We start from the raw sequence: 26,085 nt of genomic DNA, 5'->3' as shown, positions 1-26,085 counted from the left end.
TCACACATCACTCATTCACTGTCAGGTCCTCTTGAAGGTATGAATGTGTTTAAAAACTTAAGTAAACTTATCATTTACATCATCATCATCACCACCATCATATGTGTTGGATGACCGAACCCTGAACCGTGTCTCAGAACTCCCCTCCTCCATTTCCAGTGCTGGAATTGAGGACAAAATACCCAGATTTGTGTGGGAATGAACTGTCTGAGTAATCTGATTTCCATAGTCGAATTAATGTCACAAGTATGTTTGGTTGCTGGATGAGTAAAAAATAAAGCTGATTTAATTTTGTTTCATTAAAACATACTATGCCTCCTTGTTTTCAAAACCTCCGAATGCTTATTTGTTCTGAGGTTAAATCTCAGAAAAACTGAGACATTGAATTATGTAAATGTAATTAACTGCTGGAAAATTGAGGAATTCTAAGACTTTTTAACAGTGATGTATATAAAGGTAGGAGAGAGGTCATTCGTGGTGATGAACCCAGGAAGAATTATCACTGGACTCTGCAGCTTCCTTCTCTCCACTGAGCGTTTCAGCATCATTCAGCGCATTACTCTGGTTTTGTATCCCACAGATTTACTGTTTCGGTTAACTTCCACCGCTGTCATCCACATTGGTTCCAGATGCAGCAGCGGTGTTGGTGTTTCCAACAAAATAGCTCTGAAAAACCTTCCATACACAGCTTGTTCAGGACTCAACAGCAGACAACATTAACAATGAGCTGGACATGTAGTTGAGGATTAGGCAGAAGAGCCAAGAGCGAGATCGTGGCAGAGAGGAAATAGGAGCCAAAAGAAAGGTGATATTGGTAAAGATTAGTAAAGCCACATACACAACTCCATGTGTTGTCATTCCATGCCTGTCAAAAAAAGGCAACTGTTTTCTGACTTGTTCATTATAACAATTTATCATTTGCGGCGTGTTCCAGCTTTACTCCAGATTAAACTTTCAAGATTGTCCAGTTGTGTAAAATGTTCGTGTGTTGTTTGTTTACACACTTGGCCCTTCCTCTCTTGTTGTGAGTATATTTTTGTTCATTTTTTTTCTGTCTCTTGACTACTGCTCACAACAAAGGGTTGCATTAATGTATAGAGCCGAATTGGTGGCATGAAATGCAAACAGACACTCTGTTGTAACACTACAGGACAAACAGACACTTTTTCTATGGGCTTATTACTGGATAATTGGAATGCACATCAATATAATCAGCTGCCTGCTCCTGACTTCATGCATTCATGTGTGTAAAATGGTTAAGTGTACTCTCTTAGCAGCCCTGCGTTTTTCACAGCTTTGTATTTTTTTTCACATGAGCGGTCTGCATGCCACAGGAAATGTTATTAGTGACAAAATCAGTTCAATGTTGACTGAAGCCTCCATGTGAAATCTGATTACCATCGTTCAGAATGACTCTGACCCAAAGCCCAAATTGATCTTTATGTACTGTCGCACAGTGGCCGCTCAGATAACTCCAGTCCCTACAGTTTTTCTATCCATGCTTTGTCAAATATCTCCAGATTGAAAACAGATAACAAATACGGGGGAGGCTTTTAAGTGCAACTCCCCTGGGCTCATTGGACCATGCTCTTGTCAACAACTAGCATGATAGAAATGGTTCCCTGAGAGCTGAGGGAGGCTCAGAAATAGATCTAGTCATTATAGATGTTAGCCTGCAGGCTTTTAATGCACGCTTTTAAATAAATACTACAAAGTAAGTGGTGGTGGTGGTGAGGGCAGTATATCTCTTAACATCTAAATAACACTATCCAACACACTCTACAGCTATTTTTCTATAAGACCAGTGGATACTGTGTGGGCAGGCTGTGTATTTTGACATCGCTGTCCACTTAGGATGTTGAGGATGCTTCATCATCGGGCTCAGAGCAAAGCAATGAAATATCCTTTGAGAGCAGGCTGTTTTTAAAGATAGAGTAAGCCATTCTTATAAAATACATGTTGAGTCAAAATCAGTGAATACCTTCTCTTGATCAACAGATCCAGAATTTGTATCATTTGGCTTGTTTCCCAGTTTGCCACAATGTTTTTTTCGGGTGGTGTTAGCTACAGTAAGGTTGTTGGTATCACTTTCTGCAGTCTGGCAATGTGAGGACATCACTTCCTCTCCGCATGTTAGCTTTAACCCAACAATGTAAAGAACAATCATTATTTGTTCCACCTTGATCAGCTAAGGTAGTTATTTTACTTTGTTGTTGAATTTAAATATCAGTCTCCAAATTTACTGAATCCACCTTCAATGCCTAGTTTACACCCACAGGTTATGGTTTACACTACATGATTTTTAACTGAATTCTTTTGGAACTCGTTGTCAACCCCAAGTGAACGGCCAATCACCAAACACTATGTGCGAACTCTTTAAGACCGGATTTGAGAGACCCGTTGACGCGTCGCCTGCTCCGACAAGATTTCTTGCAGGTAAAATATCAAGATGAAGTTGCGACAACAACAGCCATTCAGTTGCCTTTGACCACCTGTCACCCGTCAGTCGAGTAAAACTCACAATGATCGCAAGACTCCTGATGTTAAGACTGAAAGAAGAAAGTTGCGTCGTCTGAACTTGGCATCAGAGAATAGGCTGAAGGCTTCTGCTCCTGCCGTCTACTCATCCTTTTAAAATTTGCACTCTTGTTTTCCCTGCTCTCAAGTAAGGAGCCCGGGAAAGTGACTGTGCATAACATTTTAGATATGCTTCCAACAAATGCGGGTTATGCAGTGCGCAATAGCACAATCTGCAGTTTTATGGATGTGCACAATTTCAGGATCAAATGATAATTTCATAACGCCAAGTCGTCAGTTCATCATGTCCTGGTTGTAATAATCCACTTAGAGGGCAGTAAAATTAACCTCACTTTAGGAAGTTGATGAAAAAGAGTAAAAGGGCTCCTTCTAAACTATCATGCCATAAATACTGCATTAGTTGGGCCACGTGTTTGTGTGTTACAGCCCGAAAGGAAAACAAGGCTGTTGAGGTAGTCCCTGGGGGGGGGGGGGGGGTCTCAAACTACGGTGGCCGAGACATCTTGCACAAGCAAATTAAGGGAAAACACAAATACAAAAGCTGCAACACATTGGCAAAAGCTAAAAACTTAGCTACACAAGCCACACAACGGAATGCTGACAATCAAACAGAGTTACTTACTAATAAAGATGTTAACATATTTCAACAGCATGAGTTACTTGGTTGATTTTCTTTGTTTGTATTAAAGTGTGTTACATTTGTTTTAAATGACTGGACCTGTTTCCCTTTGTCTATAAAGACTCAAGACCTAATCCTCTATGGGGTTCCCCCATATTGTTAATAAGGAGTGCGGCCTTTCAGTCTGAGAGCAGGACTTATTGATTCCATGTTCAGATTTTGGAAAGCTCTCACTCAAACCCCCACTGAATTATTGACCTGTTGACCCCCACCTAGTACAAGTACAAGTCCAACACGCGAGAGAACCGTTTTTTTTTTCGAAGTGAATTGTGGGGCTTTCATGAATTGTCATTTGTCTGGCCCTTGTGACCAGTTTTCCTTTAGGTATTGGACGAGCATGAGATGTGTCTACATGATCAGTTGGAAATGGCTACACTTTGCAAAAATTTCTGTAACCTTACAAAATGGCACTGGTCTCCACACTTGATCGTGTATTTCTCCAATTTGATTACTTTCCCTCTGCGAGTTAAAAAAATATAAACTTGCACTTGTACAGTTTCCAGTGAGCACAAAGACCTCTGCATCTTTGTCTGTCACACAGGGCCACTGGTAATGAGAGACTGCACACGTCTCCACCGAGCTGATTATTGCACAAGCCTATAATCTGTGAACATCTGCAGCTTGACTAGTCTGTCGCCACTGGTCTGCACAGTGTGAGAAATCAGCCAATCATACATTTTGTTGACTTTCTCTGCAAAGAATGACCTCATAGTCTTTGCTCAATTTCAGCACACATGGAAACACAGGGCGCCATATTGATCAGGGTTGATTCAGGATAATCCCTTACAGTATATAGAGTGTTAGTGGGACTTAATTTGAAGTGTATCACAGCAGTGCTTTCCATACATAAAATACATCATACTTACATACGGTACATAAGTATTTACATTTTCTGCCACTTGACAATTATACTTAAAATGAAAATATATTTTACATTTTAATCCAACAAACAGCTATTGTTCCCTTTTACAATTTTGTAACACATTTGATGACCTTATAAAGTATGATGAATTGTTACAGTTATATTTACATTTGTACAGTTATATTTACATTTGTACAGTTATATTTACACACTCTGTATAAGCATTAACAATCCAACAGTACAATATTATTTCAACATTGTGAATCTGATATTTTTATTACCGACGAGGATATGTTTTAACTCCGGTCAGCTTGTTTGTAGAGTAATTTGGTTTTCTGTTACCAAGATTACGCAAGAACAACTGAACAAACTTCCACAAAACTTGGTGGGGGGATGTTTTATGGGTCAGGATAGAAACAATTCAATTTTGAGTGGATCCAGACCAGCCGGACCAGTAGGTCCAGGATATTTTTTTTACACTTCCTTTAAAACTGTGAGTTTTTTTTACATTTTCCTTGGTTTCCTCAAATAATTATTCATGGTTCTTGATAAAACAAATTTGTTCCACCATATTTATGGTTGTGGGCAATTTGATGCGGATCCAAATAAAAATCCAGATTTAGTGAATGTAAATGTGTTTTCATAAGGGGACTGTTTGGACTGGTATGACCTCTACTGAGTGAAATCATAGTTTAAATATAGGATGTGAATACCTCTTTAAGTTAACTGGAGAGCTGAAGCTGTGACAGCTAATTATAATCCCAAAACTATAGTAAGGCATATTATGCACTAAATGAAACCAGGAGCAGTTTAACAACAACATCTGCATCATGCATAAACCATTAAAAACACCAAATAAGGATGAAAACCTGGTAGAGTTTGTGTAATTACCACAATATACTGTTTAATAGAAGCAAATATCTGCTCAACACAAATGTGACCTGATTAAGGTGCTTCATCAGCCGTACTTTTCCCAGGTTTCTATTGCAACAGTGGCTCATTGTTGTGTTAGATCTTTAGCTGATGAACCGAGCAGCTACGTGTTCCTGGGACCGTTAAGACTGTGCCACGCTGGCAGAGCGAGCGAGGCGAATACGGTCGACTCCAACTTACACAGCAGAGTGTTTCCCTCCACTTACTGAGGTAAGTGCATTACCCACTAATCAGTGCCTGGTCGTACTTGTTAGTGCACGACCTTCCCCCATCATAGTGCCAAGGTAAGTGCTTCTGGCAAATTAGCTCAGATTTGTTATTCATAAGCAAAGCATTTATCTTGGAAATTAAGGGAATTAGTTTTCTGGTTTCTCGCTTCAGCAGCCAGGACACAGTAATGCACACATTATATGCTGTTGTAAACAAACATAATGAATGAGTTTGGAGTGTCTTTTAACATGCAAGAGCTGATTTCTTTTGTGTTTTTAAATGTCAACATCATGTTTACACATAATCATTTGTTTGCCTGATATGGCAAAAGCACTTTCTTATTTGAATTGTGTCTGTTTACGCATAGAGTCCTGATTTTGGTCGCCTAGCGAGTTAAAGCTTACTTTTACGGTCGTTTTTATCTCTGTTTGGTTCTCTTCTACCTGCTGAGGGAAATGTTTGTTTCTCTAGCTGCTCAATGCTCCACAGAGTTCACCACGTCTTGTTTTCTGTTCTGTTTGATTTGCAGTCTATGCATTTTTACTTTGACGTTTTTATTTGAAAATGTAGGAGACATTGTGGCATAGCTAGCTAAAGTATGCTATTATAATATTCAAATGACTTGTGAGAGTTATCTTTGCTTCTGTCAAGGACATATGACTGAAATTATGCTTACTTTGTGTTGGTACAAAATCATATCTGCAACCTTAAGGAATGGTGAAACATTTTGGGAAAATTGTTCATTTAAATAATTTGCTGAGCTACTGTGTGTTAGAATGTTAAGGATACCAGAAGTTTTGTTTTGCAGTTCAGACAGGCAACCATATGGTGAGCTCCCTTTAAGGAGGTGTATGATAGGCTAGCTCTAAAAGGAAGAATCCCAATGAACGGGCAGGATCGGTCCAGTCAGGTGGAAACAAATCAGGCTGTTAGCACCTGCAGAGACAACAGAGGAGGTCTCTATGCTAACTATGTAGCTGTAGAGCGGCCACATTGTCAGCGTAGCTTAGCTTAGCATAAACACTGGAATCAAGGAGACAGCAAGAATAGCTGCCCAAAGTAAACAAAAAAAAAAAAAATCTGCCAACCAGCTCTTCTGAAGCTCAGGATAGTTATACTACATAATCAAAACCCCAGTGTCTTACCTCTACATAGTAAGCTTTAAAGCTGCTGGTAGGTGTATTGTTGTAGATACACCAGGATATGATATGTTATGATATGATACATTATAATACGATATGACACTACAGTACAATACTACAGTGCAAAACTACTGCATGATGCTACATTACTATCCTACAATGCAATACAACTTAATAAGACGCGATACAATGTGAGGCGAGCAATATGATACGGTATGATACATTACAATATGACACGAAACAAAACGGTACAATGGGATGCGATACAAGATACTTCATTAATTCCTCGGGGGGGGGGGGGGGGGGGGACATGGAATGAATAAGACAGGCAGGAGAAAATTAAATATGTCTTTAGTACAAGATTAGTGGAAAGCACAGCAGCATGGTACCAATCAATGAGATATGTAAATAGCAACATTACCACACCCTGTGAAAACCATCTATCATCATCATCGGTGACAGTCAATGACAGTGTTCATTAAAAACTGCTCTGCAGCAGGTACAGAGTATCCCTGAATCTCTCTGTTCCACCCCTCGGCTTGGATCTGTCACTGAAAGAGCTCCTCAGCTCACTGAGCAACATTTTTCATCGGATGGATCTCATGTCCATCCGTCAGTCAGGGGTCAAACCAATAATGGATCCTTCCTTCTTCATGGGTTTATTGAATAAATAGCCAAGTTAGCTGTTTACTCCTGCTTTCAGTCTTTATGTTTATCTAAGCTAAATATCTGCAGTAGTTTCATAGTTATGTTAAGTGTAGAATCCGTATCCATGTGCTAACAGATAAAGTAGCTATCATACTTTTATGGTCAGTATAGCTGCACTAAGAACTTCACATGAAATTCTGCTGGAGTCATCCAGCAGACTCTTAAAAACTGTGCGTACTTTATGACATCAGTTGTGTTCTCATTTTCCCTTTCACAGTCCAAGAACATTCAGGTGAAACATTTACTTAGGGCGGCTCGTATTACAATCCAGTACATAACCTTTAGACAACCCCTGAACAAGTTTTGGCAATCAGTCATGGCAAAAGAGCCTCTTTTGATTCCCTGGCTATCTGGGACAACCTCGATCATGCACTTACGCTAATCCGTCCGTTTCAGTGCCATGCAGCCGGTGCCTGTGACACAGGACTGAACCAAAGCAGATTTCCAGTGATCTACAAACCGTGGCAAACACAGGGTCTGAGCCAGGGCCTCTTACGCAAATTCAGCCAGCTGTGGCTGTTTGGGCAGTGAGCGCTGGGAATGTGTTTATATAACGCTCATTTGGGCTTTTTTCACTTCACACAGCAGGTTCTATAGATAGCTGAGAGCATGCAGTTAGGATTCTTTTGACTTAATAGCCTTTTTTCACGACTACTTTATTTAAGGCAACAACAACTTTTAAAACGTTGGTCCGCTGCAATCAGGGTTTATTTGTTTTGACCTCAATTTGACCTCAAATGCATAAAACATACAGTATGGCGCATTAGTGATGCTTATACCAGTTCATACATCACAAACACACTTAATTAATTAGTGGCACCTCTGTCTTTTAACACACATGGGATTTGCAGTGTAGATTCGATCCCAAGACGTGGTGACAAACTGCATGTAGTGTATGTGTATATGAGCACGTACAAGTCGACCAGCTCCTTGTGGAGTTCAAAGTCTGGTTTCAGTTACTATTTGAGCAGGATAGTTGCAGCTTTGCGTGACAGAATTTCAAAACACAACCTTTAAACTCGCCAACTCACTTCCATGCCACAGAGACAGGGTTTATTTACCTTTGTAAATATATTTTAAAAAATCCCAGATTATCTTTAAATTATTTTACATAGAAGATTCAGGCAGCAATAATGACAATAAATGGATTTTGTTTTACACATTGCTTCATACTACACGTAATGTTCAGTCAGTGGTAAATACAAAGGAATAATCAACAAGGACAACGAGTGCTTACATTACCGCCAATGACTCACACGTTGCTGTGGGCTCAATATGTCCCTGTGTACAAACAATCCGTAGGTTTACATCACTGCAGATGGGTGTTTTTGATCTATCCGATTTGTGAAATATTGAAAACAAATTCCCACATCATACTAAGACCTAAAGCTACATCATGCCCATAAGTGACGGCTGTGCGAGTTTTAAAAGGTCAACCTTTGGTCAAACCTCTGATGTGATTAAGATTGAATGCAGATGGTTTGATCAAAAATATTGGATTATGGACACTTTGCCATGAACCCTGTATGACTGCATTTTCCATGCAATGATAATCCACTGAATATTTATTTTACTGGACTGTGGTTTTTCCTACTGCTACCATGTCATTACAGGGATGCACAGCTTCGGAGATAAAATTGGTCTTATGAAATTTGTAGCTCTTTCTGGCAGAAATGTTCCACCAATTCAGATACAAGCTTCTTCTTCAGTGACAATGCATTTTAGTTTACTAAGCATTAAGCATTGATGTTTACTCACATCAAGTGTGTGGGCCTGAATGTATCACTCCATCAAAAATAAAAGCCTTTATGCAATCCTTTTACGCTATACACACATCTGGCACAATGTTGTTCACTGGTATGATCAAGGGGCATACGATTTGTAGGCAAAAAGCAGAAATGAGGTCAGCATTGAGGACCTACCAACATTCTCTTATCTAAGTCTTGGACTCTCCTAGTGATCCGCTAAGAGAGTCATCAGTGTCCTGGTCGCCAGCATCAGAGGTTTCCTCCCCCCTTACCCAGCTGTATCTGCCCCAGCATGCGGGCAAAGTCTTCAGCAGAAGGATCGGGTGTAAAGTGTGGAAAGTCTGTGGACAGTGGCTGCGTTGCTCCCAGGAGAGATAGAGTTAATGATTCCAGTGGAAAAACAATAGATTGTATGTAAAGATGAGCGACATGACTGCAACCAAAAAGTGATGCAAAAGCCACCTGGTGGCTGGTTACAGTATTGGTGACAAATCTCGCCTCTTACATGTTAGTTGATGGGACATGGAGCAAATCAAAAATTCAAAGTAGTTCTTCTCACACCCAAGTGCTTGTTTTTCAGATAAGTTTGGTTTTAATTAGGTATTTTATGCTATAATTGTTTGGTTCAGCGGAACCTGGATAATCGACTCCATCCCCCGATAACAAGGACTCAGACTCTGGCTGTCAATGACATCTTTGGAACAAAATGGCAGTGTTTGTATTTGGGATATTATGGCTTCATTTCTGGGTAGTGGGAGGAAGGGAAGATTCGTGGTCCATCTTTATTTACAGTCTATGGTCAGTTTAAGACCTAACATGGCCAAAGCATTATAATGATGAGTTACTGTAGGTCATTTTCATGGCAGACATTTTGGCACTTCATGCTTGAACTGAACAGAGTCATTGTTAATATAAATCATTTCAATTGTATGTTACCATTTATTAATATGATAGTTTTCATGGCAGTATAAAGTGAACAACATGTCTACCACTGTCAGAGGAAGCAGAAATACATATGTACTGCATATACAACAAATCACATATGTTATCTTTTGCATTCTAATTACACTGAGTTAACGTGTTCTCGTCCTGGGTCAAGTGGACAGCCATATCTGCACGTCTCTCCCACCATGTGTCACTGCCTCCATAACAGTGGCTCAGACTAACGTCCTATTTTTCCTGAGGCAGAGAATCAGCTCCTGATCTGCTCTAAGCCCTGGACTTTAAATCCCTCTCAGACGCTCATTAATGCGCTCGGTGTGTGGAGCCACACTGAGGTCGTGTCATTCTTCACTCTCCTGAGCCCAGACCCCTGTCTTCTGTCTGACGGGGGGATCTTCCCCATCCCCCGGTCCTCCCCCTCTTTTTTTCATCCTCTTTCGTTTCCTCTTTAACCGCTGTCTTCCATTTGACTATCTGAGCCACAGTTTCAGAACGGGTGACAGGTTTAAAGCAAAATTTGTGGCAAGAAGCGTACGTGTAATGTTAGGTTAACAACAGATCCCATGTCTGTGCTTTGATTCCCATGTAAACAGAGACGAAGAGTACTCAGAAGAATCACAGTGGAGGTGGTTTAAAGTTTAGTCAGGGCCATCGTTTCCTGACTCAAACCAAAAGAAAACAAAAAGAGTTCTGTGGTCAGCTGAGCTGCGAGTGTGGTTGGGAAGCAGAACGTTAACAGATATTTCTGTTTGCAGTTCTGGTTCATTTCAACAGTGATAAAACAACACGTAGGAACCAACGTGTTTAAAATAATTTCATGTGTGCCATTTCAAACAATGACATTCTGACACTGTGTGCTCAATGGGAGGGAAAGTTCAGATCTTTGGATGAAAGAAGGGAACTGCTGATCATATGAGAGCCATATGTTGACCATGTGTGTGAAAACCCCTTTTGGTAAACGGAGATATGATATGTCTTTAAGTAAAAGCCAACTTGGTCAGGAGAGGTTTTCTTCTGTTCCTTTTAACTTCAGGGCCTAAACTTTGTTTGTACGCACAGTCATTCGGCAAAAATAATAAGCATTAATCAATATTCTAATTAAAGTATGATGCTGATCGTCCTGATATACCTACAGATAATTACTTCCAGACTCAGCTCTACAGAGCATTTTAACATCTTTCAGATCATTATCATCAATATTTATGAATCACAAAATGAACAGTTTTGGTTCACCCTTCTCTTCATGTCATTGTCTTTTTTTCCAGATGCGTTTCTTTTTATTTGGCAAAAACATTAAGCATACACAGATAACTCACAGAAAGATATTTCCCCTCAGGTTGGTGGAGACCAAAACTGAGGTAAAAGAAGATTGGAGATTGGACTAACTTTTTAATAAAAAACGAATCAACTCCAGCTAATGTTCCTCTGTGTTCATTCCTGTAAACAGCCAATACGTAACAAAGTTCTGTTTCCGTTCAGAGTTACTCACAAAAATGCAGATTGCTGCCACCAACCGTTGGTTACTGGAACATCTTGAAACCAGTGTCAGACCGTTCATCACATCCATTGAGTTTCCAAAGCTTTGTCTAACGGACCACTTTCATGCAACATCCATTTCCTATCGTTAACATCAGCAGAGAGACATGGGCTAAAGCTTGTGTGGGGTTAGGTCTAATCCAAGTGAGCACTCTTCAATTCACCAATGAAGACCAGGAAGTTGAAACCTGTTAAAATCTTGATCTTATCTCTCAGACTGAGATAAGTTTCTGTTTCCATTGGAAATCAGGTCTCGTCCTCGGCTCAACTGACATGCTGGGTACCACAAGGTTCTATTCTTGGTTTTATTCTTGATTTTATTTCCCCTGTACATGCTGACACGAGAAGACGTCCTCAGCATGTACAGGGCCAGCCGGTCTAACTGTCCTTCAAGCCAGACAATGTCAGCCGCTTGCCTGTCATAACAGAGTGTCAAACTGCCATTAAGGAATGGATAACATTTAACTTCCTTCAGCCAAATTCAAACAAAACAAGAATAATAATCTTCCGTCCCGATCAGCTAGCAGGCAAATTACAAGAATCTTCTCTACACAGTCGACAAAGTGTTGCTCATTGTGGGAATAGTTGGGTTTCTGTATACATTTAAGGTCTTTACCATAATATGTTATGATCTGGCACTTCAAATTGAATTGAATTGCTTTTATTTTTATTAATTATTTTTTTTTGCCATGTATTTTGTGCAACCCTTTGTAACCTTGTTTAGATAAGTGCTATACAAACAAAGTTAATATTTTATTTGAAAAGTCAGTAAGAGGACTTTGAGGTAAAGAGGAACTATGCAGATTTCACACATAAAAAACTCAATGAACCACGATCACCAGACCTCTGTAGCCTTCCCCTAGTGACATGAAGCTACACAACCCGATCTCCAACCAAACTGCAAAACATTAAAAAACAGCCATCTGGGTTTGTGTTTTCCTGTTTCCTACAGAACATTGTGAAATGAAGTCAAGATATAAGGATGCAACTAAATATAACATACTGTAATGACACAAGCAGATGAAACAGCATAAACTCACTATTACAGACACTGTGCATCCCAAATGCACGTTTAAAAAGGAGTGTTTGATGACACAGATTCTCATTCAGTGATGTACACACATAGTTTGTAAATACACCCAACATTTAGCAGCCGTACACAGAAACCACTGTATCATCCCGTCATACATCATCCTCTCCTCTCACTGCAGGTTTGAATCTACATGCTCTCGCTCTATTTTGCCACATGAGGAGTTTTTCACGACCCACAGTCTATTTCAAACTGAGCCTCACAGCTGCAGGAATCTCACTTATAACTTAAAAACTGTTTGTTTATTTGATTGTTGCAACACCGGCCTCTTTTCGATGAATTCTGAAAATAATAATCCTCTGCTGCTATTCAAGACCGTTCACAGCCTCCGTATTGTGTAGTTCAACATTCACCTCGCCCACATTCAACCAGCTGCCGTCCACCCCCACACACAAACACACACTTTTCCTCGTGTCTACATTGCATCACTCCTGTTGCTTTGCAGCGAGGAGAGAAAGACTGTGCGTTACAGACGTACGTTTGTGGAAACTATTGCTGAATATATCGGCACGTATCACAGGATCGACGTACACGCTACGGGGAACTCATGGCCGTTTGAACTGCGTAATCGTGGATGTTGTCACCACCGATTCATTTCTTCTACTTAATGATCAAGAGGAAGTAAATTAGCTGCAAAGGCTTTAAGGAGCACAGTCAGGATGATGTTGTATTGAAGAAACTAGTAACAGAGAAAGCAGAAAAACACAGAATCCAGATATAAAGTTGTGTTCCCTCACAGCAGCACTGGTTTTTAATCATTCTAGTGTGAGAGCGAAGCCTGTCCCACATAATAAGCCCCCCCCCCCCCCCCCCGTGTGCGTGATGGTCCGAAGCTCAACTAGAAGCCATTAGTTGCAACATGAGATATGAGAGCTGGCCTGGAGTTCTGGCTTCCCCCCAAATCACAGAATGTACTTGTACGAATTCCAGCAGCAAAAGTGAATATGGGCCAGAGTGGATTAGTGTATCTGTGTCTCAGATTGCATGTGTCTACAGAAACAAGTAATCTTCCCAACACTGTTTTCAATGTGTTCTATTTTCGTATCACTCACTTTTCTCCGTCGTTTCAAAGACAATTTTTAACGGGTCAAGTCAGATTTCTAGTGAAAACACCAGAGCTACAATACATTACTGTTTACATGCTACATGCTGCATGAGGCGTTTGAGAATGTTTGAGGCCCAAGGCATGTGCTGGCTTTGCCAATTTTCTTGCGACACCCCCGATTGCCTGATTTGTTGACATTCATGGTTCCATGGTTGAATCTTAATGAGTTTTTTTGATCCAGTGACTTTATATTGTGCCACATTTTGTATTTATTTGGTGAAATCTCATTGGAAAGAAGGGCACAACATTTGGTAGAAACATTTATGGTTCTCTGAGGATGTCTCCTAATGACTTTTATGATAAACTTGTCTTTTATTTTGAAGGGGAGTCGAGTCTCCTGAGTTGACAATACCAGTTGGTTTGTTACAGACTCAAATACAACAACACATTTTCCATGGACTGCCATTCGATTTTTCAAGGTCCTTTTTGCCTGTACCCCAGGCAAAGAGGACCTGGGGGGCCCTACAGATTCGTCCTTGCTGTAGACTAATGTAATCAGCCATTCTCGGGGGGGCCCTCTCAGTTTTGGGCCCCAGGCAAGTTGCCTGCTTTGCCAACCTTGTTGCAACATCCCTGATGCAATGTAGAGCTTTGTGAGATTCATGCTCCCAGAGGTTAAATCTTAAAAAGTTTTGTGATTTACTGACTTTGTATAGTGCCACATTTCAAACTTATTTGAGTATGTGTCTTTATGACTTTGGTGACCCTCTGACTTTTCTTCTAGTTCCATCTACACTGAATCAGGAACTGGGTCATGGATGCTGGACATATTAGTGGCCCCTCTGTGTAAAGTGTGTCCCCTATATGGCCCCTGATATAGAAAAATCCGAGATCCGCCACTGTCTAACCAGAAATTAGTCCAATACTTTGTCTAAATACTTGCAAAACTAAACCCCTTCCTCTCTGCCTGTGTTTTTATTTATAGTGCTAGTTAGCAAAATGTTAACATGCTAGAGCAAGGTGTTGAACGTGTAATATTAGCATTTAGCTCAAACCACCGCCGTGCCTGGTTACAGCCTTGCAGCTGCTAAAGTGGCTGTAGACTCCCACTCATTCATGGTTTCTAACTCGTGTGTCTGTTTGCACACGCAGGCACTTCCCCGCTTTTATCCCCACGCCGTGTTGATAACAATGCACATGGTTGGTCACATCATTAGTATTGATCCGTCCAAAAAAACAGCCAGCCTCCACTCTGCATGGCAATAAGAACACAGAGGGGATTTTATTTTCCTCACAATCAGTTGCTTAAAAAACTATTTGTTGTGTTTTCAAGTGAAATTAAGGGGAAGAAGATTCAAAGCTATTTATTCATACTAATGGAGGAATAAGGATGGGGGATTGACTTTGAAAATGCATGACATGCTATCTCCCTAAAAAAGCCTTAGCATTTTGATTGCCCCCTTGTGGCGGCCTGCAGCATGGTCCATAAATCCCTTCTCCATGCTAACAGGACATGGGCCAAACTAAAAAGTCAAAGTGTACCGCAAATACATTTTTCTCAAAGATGCTTTCTGTCCTTTTAGGTCGTTCTTATCACACTGACGTTTGTAGAAGTGTTCAAGTTTGGTTTTAAAAATGCCGTGATAGTACTAATGACAGACTCTGGCTCCAACTGCGCATGATGGCAGTTATTTGGGATAGTGGGGAGAAGTGGAGATGCGTCGTCCATCTTTAAACAGTCCACGGTTAGCAGGAAATGGTTTTGTTTTCCCTGTAACATAAAACAAAAATAAATTTACACGCTTTAAAAATATATGCTGATAAATGATATCAGTGTTTTCATCTGTGACGGAAAGACATCAAGATGTTTTTATCATGACGCGTTTTACATAAATCAGCAAAGACAGCGTGTCAAAGAAAGTGAGATATTAAGAATGCTGCAGCTAATGGTATTCTGATATCCACAGATTAGAGGACGGGGGTTATAACACTATGTGAATTGCAGCCCTGATGATATATAGGCCTACAGCTGCAGTGAAACATCAGAATGGGGAAATTGCTCCCTACTGAGAATCAAGTCAAAGATGCAGCACATGGTAAATTAATGATAATAAATGAGGTACCACTGCACCCTCCTCTACCAGGGGCCAACATACTCTAAGAGGATTTCTCCCTATTCATTCCTCCGTTTAATATTTTTTGCTTAGTAATCAGTCTGTGGGGAAACGGCTCCATCTGCACCATCAACACTAATAATCGTGTATAAAGACAGTTGCTAGGGATCAACAGGGACTTAAAGGGCCAGATATGTCAAAGAATGCAGGGAATATTAATTGTTTTCAGCAGAAAGCACCTGTAATGTGACTTATAGATGCAGGAGACAAATTAATTTAGTTTAAAATACAAACGGAACAAAGATTAATGTTCTTTATTTTACTGTTTGGACTTAGTAACTAGTAATCTGTATGAAAGAGGCAGTTTAAATACGCAGCTTTATCAGATTCGCTTTAATCTCCAGAGGATTTCCGTTCACTATGTTGCACCACATCAGACCTCTGTATCTGTGCTGCGTACATGTTGCATAACACAGGGCCTATCTAAGTAGTGTCCGCCCAGCCCACAAGTGGAAACATACTGCCCCCTGTTGGTAATAAACTTTACACCATATCAATATATAGTATACAGCTTTTTGCATCGTTCCATAAAAACTGAATAATAAAATAAAATAAGTATTTGCGTTCTTAGCATCTGCATTAAAAGCTACTTTTAAAATCTGTAAATCTGGATTTGCCTGTTCAGATGACACGTTCTAACACGCTGACAGTAAATAGTTTGTTACATTTGGGTTTACAGTTTGAACAATGGCTTGTTTTTAGTCCAATTTGTTTTATTTGAAAACAATCTATTTTTTGCTAAATTATTTGGAACCTTGGAATCAAAACCTAGTTAGTTATTGTTTTTTTCATGTACAGTAAATGAAATTTCACTGAAGGGCACCATTTGAACACTGCCTGTTATTCAATATATTCATACAAAATTAATTTTTTTAAATTTTTCTAATTTAAAAACTTTTATGAATATCATATTTAGGTTATTTTGTCAAGTACAACTCACTTGTCCAACTTTAATAGCATGCATTTCAATGGTTTTGGATAATTCCATGTAATCGTAGCATTACTAGCAGGCATTAAGTTCAGTCTTCTGATACAGGCTATCTTTAACCATCAATACTTAGTCATTACAAGCAGTGTGCATCACCTTTCTGTCACAGTTTGCCAACTGACACCAAGGTATTTTTTTTTTTATTACTCATTAATTGTAAAATGTAGTCTGTCTGCTGTCATACTCGTAAATATGAAGCAGTCTATTCATATTTCCAGAAAGTTTTTTTTTTCACATGCAGGGAAAAACAAATTAAAATTTGAGAGAATAATTTATAATTCCATTTTATTTTCAGTATTACGCAACATTAGAAGTATAAATATCTGTTTTAATATACAACATCTATGACATCCATAGAGCTTTCCTTGAGCAAAATACAAAACTCAAAACACTTTTATTGCACATGTTCTAAAAGACAAACCAACATAAGCGAGTTCATCTAATACTAGTTTTGCACAGAGGAGGAAAAAAACAAAAGACGACCGAGGAGACGAGCAGACAAAGAAGAACCTGACGTAAGAAAAACACATTGATTACGGCACAAACGAATGTTCTCATTACACATGGTGGCGGTGGCAGGGGAGCAAAGTCTCACACTACTATAAACAACATCTGTGACACAGAACAGAGATTTGGCAAATCAACAATATACAAAATATACATCCATGATCCTTTGTAAACAAACATTGAATGTGCTTCGAGGATTTTAAATATCAGTCATCACAGAAAATGAAGAAAACCTGCATGTCAAATAAAAGTCAGTGATTCGTTTCAGTTGGGAATCCACAAACCAGTTTCAGTTCAAATCTTCCTCTTTTCTCACCTTCTGAACTGACGACCGGCAAAAAATTAAGGTGCATTTATTCTTTATTCACAAAACATTAGCAATACATTTCTCAGATCTAATGCAGGTACACATCATATTCTTTCAACATTAAAATCTCTGCCGTCTCACGTGTCATTCTTGGATGCAGATAAACCATTTTCTGTGCCCTGTTAAATGAAGTATTTTCTCTTTGACTTGTCTACATTGAGTATATGTAGTAGACAAGGTTACTGTTATTATATAGCCAGCACAACAGAGCAAATACTGCATTACCTACTTAGTGTCCTAGACTACTGTCTGGCTGTCATTTATTTAGGGTTTGTGATGTAAAGGCATCTACAAAAAGGTGTGTAAATCGCAGAAAGTGAATGCTGATATATGACGGTCTATATGTATAGTACCAAGTATTTGCACATTAACATCAAATGTATGTTGTGGATATGTACAATGCAAATAATCAGGATTCCTTATAGAAAATCTTATGCTCATTACGAAGCGTCTGAAACACAAACACGAAATTTTTAACACTGACTGAAGCCTGACATCAAAGCTCTTTGAAACACCGACCGTGAAGCACTCGCTCTAACTCGCGATTGAGCCGATATCCCTCTACACGGAGGGAACCACTGATGATGCCCAGAGACTTTGGAAAAACAAAACACTAGACTGCAGTGTTGGCCATCGGCGAACGTGGTCGGAGCTGAGGGTTCGTTTCATTTATCAGACACAATATTTCATATTTTACACAGTCGTCATTCTACAAGCTGCTGTCAGCCGGCGATCATGCCATCAGCGGGAAAGACATTCTTGGGAATCGCAGACAGCTCTCACAGTTTTCTTATGAAAATGCTACATTTTTTTTTTTTTTTAAATGGCCCAGTGACCCCCTCGTGCCTTTTCTTATCTCTCTTCAAGTGAATTTTGGAACACGTCAGGAGGAGGGTGCCTCTGATGAGATACATCACGTTAGCTTAGTTATCAAGCGAAGACTCTAAATACAAACATGACACTGCAAAAAAAATCTATACATATGATACAAACAACAATCATGAAAGCCCATGTATCCCAGTTTTACAGTGTTATCATATTTTTTCACCATCTTGCATAAAAATCAAAACTATATGTACAGATGTCAGAGGAATGTGAATAAACACTACATCTCGCTAAGAACAGCACGTTTGGTTTCCCATAATTCGAAGGCCCCCTCACTAATTCATGATTTCGGAGATAATTCAGTGTTTTACATTTTTTTACTTTTAGGTGAAAATCACAGGCGCCCTCCGAGTACCACGGCTCCAAACCCAACTTTAAAAGTGTCTGGTTTGACCAAACGTACACGTGATACATTTATTTAACTGCTGAGCAAAATCGAGTGGTCTACTGCATTAAAACGACTTCAACATCAGGTCCTTCAGGTCTCGAAGTAAGAGTGCAATTCAAAATCATTTATGGCACTGACTACAGTACGTCATAACCTCTAAGGCTCCTCTCTACTGCCTCTGACAGACTGATTGCGACGAACACCAACCTCCAAACATTCGCTTAAAAGTTACTCAATTCAGAAAACACCAGAAATGATCGGTGACATTCAGACCTGAACATTTACATATGTTGTCATATCTCATAATATGCACACAGGTGCACAGACGCATCTACCTCTTTATCAGCGTGTAACAGCTTGCCCGGTCCTCAAAAAAAACATAAATAAACGAAGGCATGATGATGTTTGTTCAAACCGTTTCTAAAATTTTATTACATCTGGATTCTGTGAGCTGATAACGTCAGCTGCTGTTTTTCTCCTTGCTTTTTACTTTTTGTTGCTGGAGCTACGTGGTGACTCCTTCTGCTGCTTGCACCTGCCGCCATCTTTGTCTGAACTGTCTTTCTGTGCGGCAGGAGCGGCTCTGGATGTGTCTCGTTTTGTGTTTTTCTGCACGGATGCCACATCTTGAACCGTTTCTTTTTTCTTCCTGTCAGCCTGCTCCTTGCGGCCGGAGGATGCCAGTTTATCAGGGGTGGCGGTTCTGGTTTCTAGGCCCTTGTGACTGTCTGGTTTGAGCACGTCAGCTTTGGATATCTTGGCTACCGTCTCCTGGGCTGAACAGGTGGAGAGCCTGGATGAGGCGGCTCCGCTGCTCGGCGAAGGCGTTTCCTTCTTCACAGCAGGTTTTGGCAGCACAGGCGGTGGATGAGGCTGAGAGGAAACATCTGACAGTCGCCTGAGCTGCTGCTGCTGCTGCTGATGTGGAGGAGCAGCATGGGGGGAGTGAACGTCTTTTGGTTTTGAATCGTGATGGTCTTTAACCACTGGGGCTTGGTGTTTGGGTGAGGGGTCTTTATGTTTGAAATCAAGACTTTGTTTAACAAACTGTGCTGGAGAAGTCTTAAGAGTCGATGACGAAGGGACAGTTTTCTGAGGGAGAGATTTTGGCTTCAAGTCAGTGTTTTCTTTTCCTATAGCAGCTGTGGTTGCTACAGAGCTTTTGGGCTGGGCCTCTCTTTGCTTCATGTCGGCGGCAGTGGAAGAATGCGTCAGCTGCGCCGGTTCCTCCCGCTTCACGTCTGCTCCGGCGGACGGCAGCGAGGCTTCTTTCCGTTTGGCGTCATGGGTTATTTGAACGTTTGCAGTCGACAGCGCAGACTCTTTAGACAGATGTCTCTGTTTTGAATTTGGACTGACCTTTACGAGGGAGAGAGGAGCAGCAACACTGTGAGGTTTCACATCAAGTGGTTTCGACTCCCTCTCTGTCTTCACAGCGCCGTGTGGAGCAGGTTGTGGCCCAGTTGCAGTTGCTGAAGCGGAACTTTTCAGTTTGGTTGAAAGAAACGCAGTGTTTTCTTTCACACTGATAACAGTGTTCTCTCTTTTAAAGGTGCCGTGTTCTGAATCAGATGATTTGTGTAGTGTTTTTACAGCTGGACAGTTTTTAGGACTCTGCTCTGAATCTTTCACGCTCTTTATCTTTGCTGGTACAGGATCGTCTTTCTTCTGCAGTGACGTGCTGTTGCTCTCTCTTTGACCAACGATCACAGTGTTTTCCTTTTTATTCAGGCTCAGTGGGACTTCTGCAACATTTTGTGACGAGGCGTTTACTGTAGCAACGTCTCTCTTAAGCAACACTTTTGAAACCGTGGCACATCTGTTGATTTCATTCTTGGAGCCTGAGCTTCCTGTGTTAGCGACCACTTTGACAGACTGCACAGTGTCCTTACTAACGGGTCTCTCACAGCTGTCCTGGGCTTCTGGTTTCAAACCGGAGGGTTTCTTGTCGTGTACAGAGCCTGAAGTGAATGCAGAAGTTGTGAGAGAGACCTGAGGCTCGGGATTTGATAAACAGATTTTCGGCTGTTGCCGTTTTGAAAGCAGATTCTCAGGAACATGTGCAGATGCTGGTTTGTTCTGTACATTAACCATCGAAGCAGAGGTCATGTGCTGTGTAGTTGTATCTGGTTGTTTCTCGCAGCCCTGACGCTGAACTGTGTCCACGCCGGAGTTAATAGTCTGCTTCAGTGAGACTGGTGATGCGTCATTGGCAGCTGCAGCTGGAATCTCCACTTGTGCGGGTGCTGGGGAAGTTTTTACCTCTGGCTTTGGTGAAGTGAAAGAGACGACTGTCTTTGAGCTGGCACTACTATGTGACGCTGTGTGTGCTGTGACCTCCTGCTGCTCCACTTCATCCTCCTGATCTTCATTGCTGACTTCCCGTATGGACGGTGTTTTTCCACAGGAGGAGTAGTGGGAGCTGTGCCGAGGACCTCTGTGTTCGTGAGCCAGCGATGAAGTGGCCTTCATACCAGCCCTGCTCTCTTGTTTAATAGTAAAAGTTGAGGCCTCCACTTTGTTGGTTGGAGCCTTTAGTGAGTCACTGTGTCTGTCATGTGCTTTCTCATCACTTCTGCTTGTTTTAACCTCTGAGGGCGTATTATTTGATTGCTCTTTGGAGACAACTATGCTATTTAGAGAAGAAACAGCTTCAGGGCTGGGGGAACATGTCAGGGGGCTCTTCAGCTTGTCTGCAGTTTTGAACTGAGGGATGGTTAACTGTCTCTCAGTAGGGCTCTGGAGCCAAATTGGAGGACTTGCACAAACAGAGTCGCTTGTGTTCTCCGTCATCTTGGATAAACAAGTTTCTGTTTTGGAGACTCTGGGCCCAGAGAGCAGGCCGATATCCAGGGTGCCCTCTAGAGGTTTGAGAGAGGAGACATGGCGTCCCTCGAGTTTATATTCAGACGATGTCTTTCGGAGGGGAGACTCTGCCGAGGAGATGAGCTGCAGTTTTTCCACAGCACTCTCTCCTCTACCGGAAAACAGCTTTGGGGTTAGGCCTTCAGGGCTGGAGTGGACACTGCCCAGTGCTGCCTTCATGTGCTCGTGTGACATGGCTGTGTCCAGCTGGAGGCTCTTTGACCTGGTGGAGCCAAAGTGGAGGTTCTCATGGATGCCGGCAGAGAGTCGACAGATGCAATCTTCTCGATCTTCGAATGACAATCTCTTCCTGGTGAACTCGATATTGGGAGCTTTGAAGTCCAGTCTGTCAGGCTTCATATTGTCTTTACCCTGCCTGCAGTGCTGCCACTCTGGGTGAATAGAGCAGAGAGTTGTTCGGAGTCCTCCTTCGTTTTCACCGCAGCCACCACACGGTTCAGCGAGGCCCTCGGAGACTCGTGTGCTGAGTTTCTTATACAGAACGTCTTTAAGGGCGGTGCTGGCACCTTTGGCTTCCAGAGGGCCACACTCTGGGCTGCTCTGACATTTGTTTTGAACTCTGACCAAAAAACTTTCATCCCTGTTATCACCACACAAGGGGGATGAGTCAGAATCTCGCAGGGCGTCTTGCTTCTGTAGCGACTCCCTCCTCTCGGACCACTCCTGTCTCTTCACAACTATCTTGGACTTCAGTTTGTCCTTGTCGAGCTCCTCTACTGACTCCTGCCAGCCCATCTTGCGGCAGGCTGGCCTCTTTAAGCAGCCCTGCTCAACAGGCCGTACACGGGTGACTGCTTGTGGTTCGCAGGCAGTTTCTTCCACACTGTGCAGGATGGTGTAATCCCGCTCCCCAGGCCTCAGCTCCTCATCCTGCACCTCTTCTTGGGTCACTTCCAGGCTGTGTTTTCTGGGACACAGGTGCTTCTTGTCTCCTGTGTAAGAGGGCGACAGCTTCTCCTCAGACTGGACTCGCTTTAGCAGGGGTGACCGAGGTGGCTCAGCACTTTTGGGGCGTACAATGTGTCGCACAATCGTTGGTGGGGAATGTATTTTGGCGGGGAAGGCTTGATTCATCTTGGAAATGGCAACAGAATGTCCACTGAGAAGGGGAGAGGGTGAGCGCTGAGGTGATGTCGGCTGGGGGGTGGGTGAAGGTGTGCGAGCCAAAGGAGAAAGAGGAATGCTACCAGCAGACTTGCGGCGCCCCTGACGGAGCCGCTGACCCGGCAGCTTGGGGCCAAGTCCGTGGAGCGTGCTGGGACGAATGTGGCCAGAGCCTGCGGGGGAGTTTGGAGCACTGGAGCTGGGAGAGCTGCTCTGGGAGGAGTTGCCACCTGGAGATTTAAAAGGATAAAAGCAGAGGACAGCAGTAATTAAGAATAGTTTATGGAGAAATAACAATATTCATGCTCATCGCAATAAGCTAAGATCTCCACCTGACTGGGTGAAATCTGGTGTGGGGCGGAGGGCAGCGGTAGGGGAGCGAGGGGAGAGACTGTGGGTGGGGGAGCCGGGGAGACTCTCACCAGATGACAGAGAGTGGAAACTGCGGCTTGTGTGCAGGAGAGGAGAGGGCTGCATGGCAAAACGCCTGAACAGGGAGCGACGCCTGGAAAAAGAAAATAGAGATTAGTTCACTTCAAACTGAAGATCGCCTTTTTTATAACACCTGAATCAAAAAATAAACCCACAAACTATAACAGTAACTAAAAATGATTTCAGTAGAGCTAATAAGTAGTATAATTTGTACTTTTATTATTCAATACTGAAAATCAATAAAGTTGTGCTACTGTAGATAATGCTGTTACATCCAAATTTTGTAGAACATGGACTTTGCAACCTGTTAGGGTCCTACAGGCTAATCACACACTCTAGGATTCATAAAGTGTTCACCATCTGCCCCCTAGAGGCCAACAGGAAACAAATATCTAGACACTGAGTTCACATAATTTGCTCACCTCTTTAAAATGTTATGTTTTTCTACAATGCACCAGTGCTTACAGAAGTAGGAGCACAGCAACATTTTCCTCATTGAATTGAGATATGAGTTAATTTAGCCAAGCTTCAGACTTTGGGCTGATGATGTCTCCACGTGCAACACAACGACTCACATGTTCAGGACATTTAGACATCAACAATGCAGGTATATATTTTGAGATCACACATCTATTGTACATAGAATAAGAATCTGTGAGTTTATGATTTTTGTACCTTTCTGGTGTTTTCTCCTTCTTGGGTTTCTTGGCACATCTGACCATCTTGCTTCTGTGGCTGTTCCTCCGGGCTGGACCCGTTTTTATTGACGTGTTCTCGAAGGGGGTTGTGGAGATGGCCACTTTACTACCACTCTGAAAAGGAAGGACACAGCCGTGAATCAACCGGACCCTTTATACCCTTCACATGTGTTGTTAAAAGATACAAATTTCGACTGTTAATTTGTGAAAGCAGTCAGAATAGACATTACATTGTGTATATTAAATATGCAATCCCAACTCTTAATATATTAATAGTAAGTATTGGATTGCGTGAAGTTCAAATATGGTTTTTGAGACTAACAACTCCAGTTAATTCTGGACTTTGTTACTGACCTTGCTCCTTTTCTAGAGAGCTACTGATCACTTAGTTGTAACATTTTAAATGAAAGTCTACACCACAAAAACTTCAGCATCTATTATTCTCATCAAACTCAGCCAGTATTGTGACAGTGTATGAGCAACTGGTTCTTACATTAATAGGTTGGATAATTCAACTGATCCATACTGAATTCTAACATTACATTATCAATTTCATTATCCACGCACCATGAAGAATATCATTATTACCTGAGGTGTAATGTATTAGTTGAAATTCATGGCCTTAGGCAGAAGGAGATGAGCTATACAGCTCTAGTTTCATGCATGTGCAGCTCAACACTTCTATGTGATTATTCAGAAAGTTTTACAGTTAATAACTTTGTCTTGTATTTGTGTTTCAAGGAATTGAAAACTGCAAGTGATCACTGTCTGAGAAAATGAACAAAATCAGCCTCTTTGCAGACATCGGCTCCGTCCGTCTCAAGAGCTTAACAACTAGGACATGGTGCTACCGCTGGAGGAAGGTTCATCTTCTTACAGGATGGTGAGGAGGAAGGCAGTTGAATTCAAATGTGGCAGAAAGAACCTGGTAGATGACCCCTATCCTGGAGAGTTGGTCACCATCACTGCTCCAATAACGCTGGACGGAAAACTGACTCCTTCTATCTCACGCCATGAACTTATTGTATTATTTATAATTGACTAACTGCAGGTTAAAGATAAAGACAGGTTCTCATTTACCTTGAGCAGGAGCTCCACCACTTCGGTGTGGACCAGACCGTGGACTGGTTCTCCGTTGACATGAGTAATGAGGTCTCCAGCTTTAAGTCCTGCTTTATGTGCAGGTCCAGCGTCCTCGACATTCTGATCGACAGAGACAAGAGACATTTATTAGGACGGGTTTGTCCCTTTAGTTTCGTTTAGAAGATGGAAAACAAGATATACAGTTAAGTTCAGCTCTGATCTGTTTCATATTCCCGCCGACACATTACAAACAAACCGAGTTAAGGAAACATCAAACCATATAGACTTACAAGTGATTCACAGAGTTCTGTTGACTGACAAATTTAATTGTTGGTGTCTCGCAGCCTATAATTGAATGTAATGCGTTTCTTAATCCTCTCTGGTGTAAAAAGGATTATTAATTGAGACTGAACTGGACATCACATATCACATATACACTGTGACCTGGTACATGGTTTAACTGCCCCTTACAGTTTACTAGACTATTAACGGTACAGGTTAAAGTGGGCCTTACCCAGACCATGTGATAGACAGTGTAGACGTCACCGTCACAGGCATACACCCGGATTGCCCTCAGTGTGAAGCCAAACTTCTTCCCGGAGCTGTGGATGATGATGGGTTGCCGTGGGTTGGTGGTACAGAGGGAGGAGTCTCGGCTTGGAGAGGAGTCTCGTGAGGACAGGTCTGATGAGAGGGAGTAAGGGGACAGGGGGCTGGCCAGCGGAGACACCCCGAGGATTTCTGGAAGAATAAGAGATGATCAGCGCCTGAGCAGGTTCTTTTATTTAATCAATGCCCTGGAGTCAGCATTGAGGTGCTGCTATAAAGCTCATGAGCCGGGTTCATTCTACTCCTGCGGTGGGTGACACTAATGGGATTTTCTCTCTCCCATCGAGGCTTCTTGCTCCTACCCTGCCTGTTTACTCCCCTTGTCAGCAGCTTGTTCTCTGCAAATAGCTCACAGCCACTCTGTAAAATGGAACTCACAGCAGGAATTCATGTTGGGTCAATTTCACACAGATCTGTAGTTTCACTTCATCTCTTTCATCTCCCTGTTGCTCTTATTGTAATTCTCTAATCTTGATTACTTTGACAGTTTAGCTTCAATAAATTGGAGATAATTTTACAGTCAATTTGTAT

The 26,085-nt window shown here is 41.7% G+C and overlaps 1 protein-coding gene and 1 long non-coding RNA gene across 10 annotated transcripts in view; one reads left to right on the top strand and one right to left on the bottom strand.

The window, feature by feature from the left end:
- The first annotated feature begins 4,471 nt into the window (after nucleotides 1–4,471).
- LOC128462297 (uncharacterized) lies at nucleotides 4,472–26,033 on the top strand. Its single transcript, XR_008342358.1, has 3 exons — nucleotides 4,472–4,572; nucleotides 5,057–5,222; nucleotides 24,604–26,033. It is a non-coding gene; the product is annotated as an uncharacterized LOC128462297 (long non-coding RNA).
- Nucleotides 19,142–26,085, bottom strand: part of mast4 (microtubule associated serine/threonine kinase family member 4) — an 89,768-nt gene continuing 82,824 nt past the window's right edge. For 8 of the 9 annotated variants that reach the window (XM_053447617.1, XM_053447618.1, XM_053447619.1 and 5 more), the window contains 5 exons: nucleotides 25,460–25,686; nucleotides 24,943–25,065; nucleotides 23,840–23,976; nucleotides 23,065–23,237; nucleotides 19,142–22,962 (listed from right to left, as the gene is read on the bottom strand). In XM_053447617.1, coding sequence (XP_053303592.1) covers nucleotides 19,229–22,962; nucleotides 23,065–23,237; nucleotides 23,840–23,976; nucleotides 24,943–25,065; nucleotides 25,460–25,686 — 4,394 coding nt within the window. In that variant the 3' untranslated portion in view covers nucleotides 19,142–19,228. The remainder of the gene's footprint in view (nucleotides 22,963–23,064; nucleotides 23,238–23,839; nucleotides 23,977–24,942; nucleotides 25,066–25,459; nucleotides 25,687–26,085) is intronic. The other variant, XM_053447620.1, reaches the window with a different exon arrangement.

This window comes from Pleuronectes platessa, chromosome 19 (genome assembly GCF_947347685.1).
Source record: "Pleuronectes platessa chromosome 19, fPlePla1.1, whole genome shotgun sequence".
NCBI classification, from domain to species: Eukaryota; Metazoa; Chordata; class Actinopteri; order Pleuronectiformes; family Pleuronectidae; genus Pleuronectes; species Pleuronectes platessa.
This window is presented reverse-complemented; position numbering and strand designations above follow the sequence as displayed.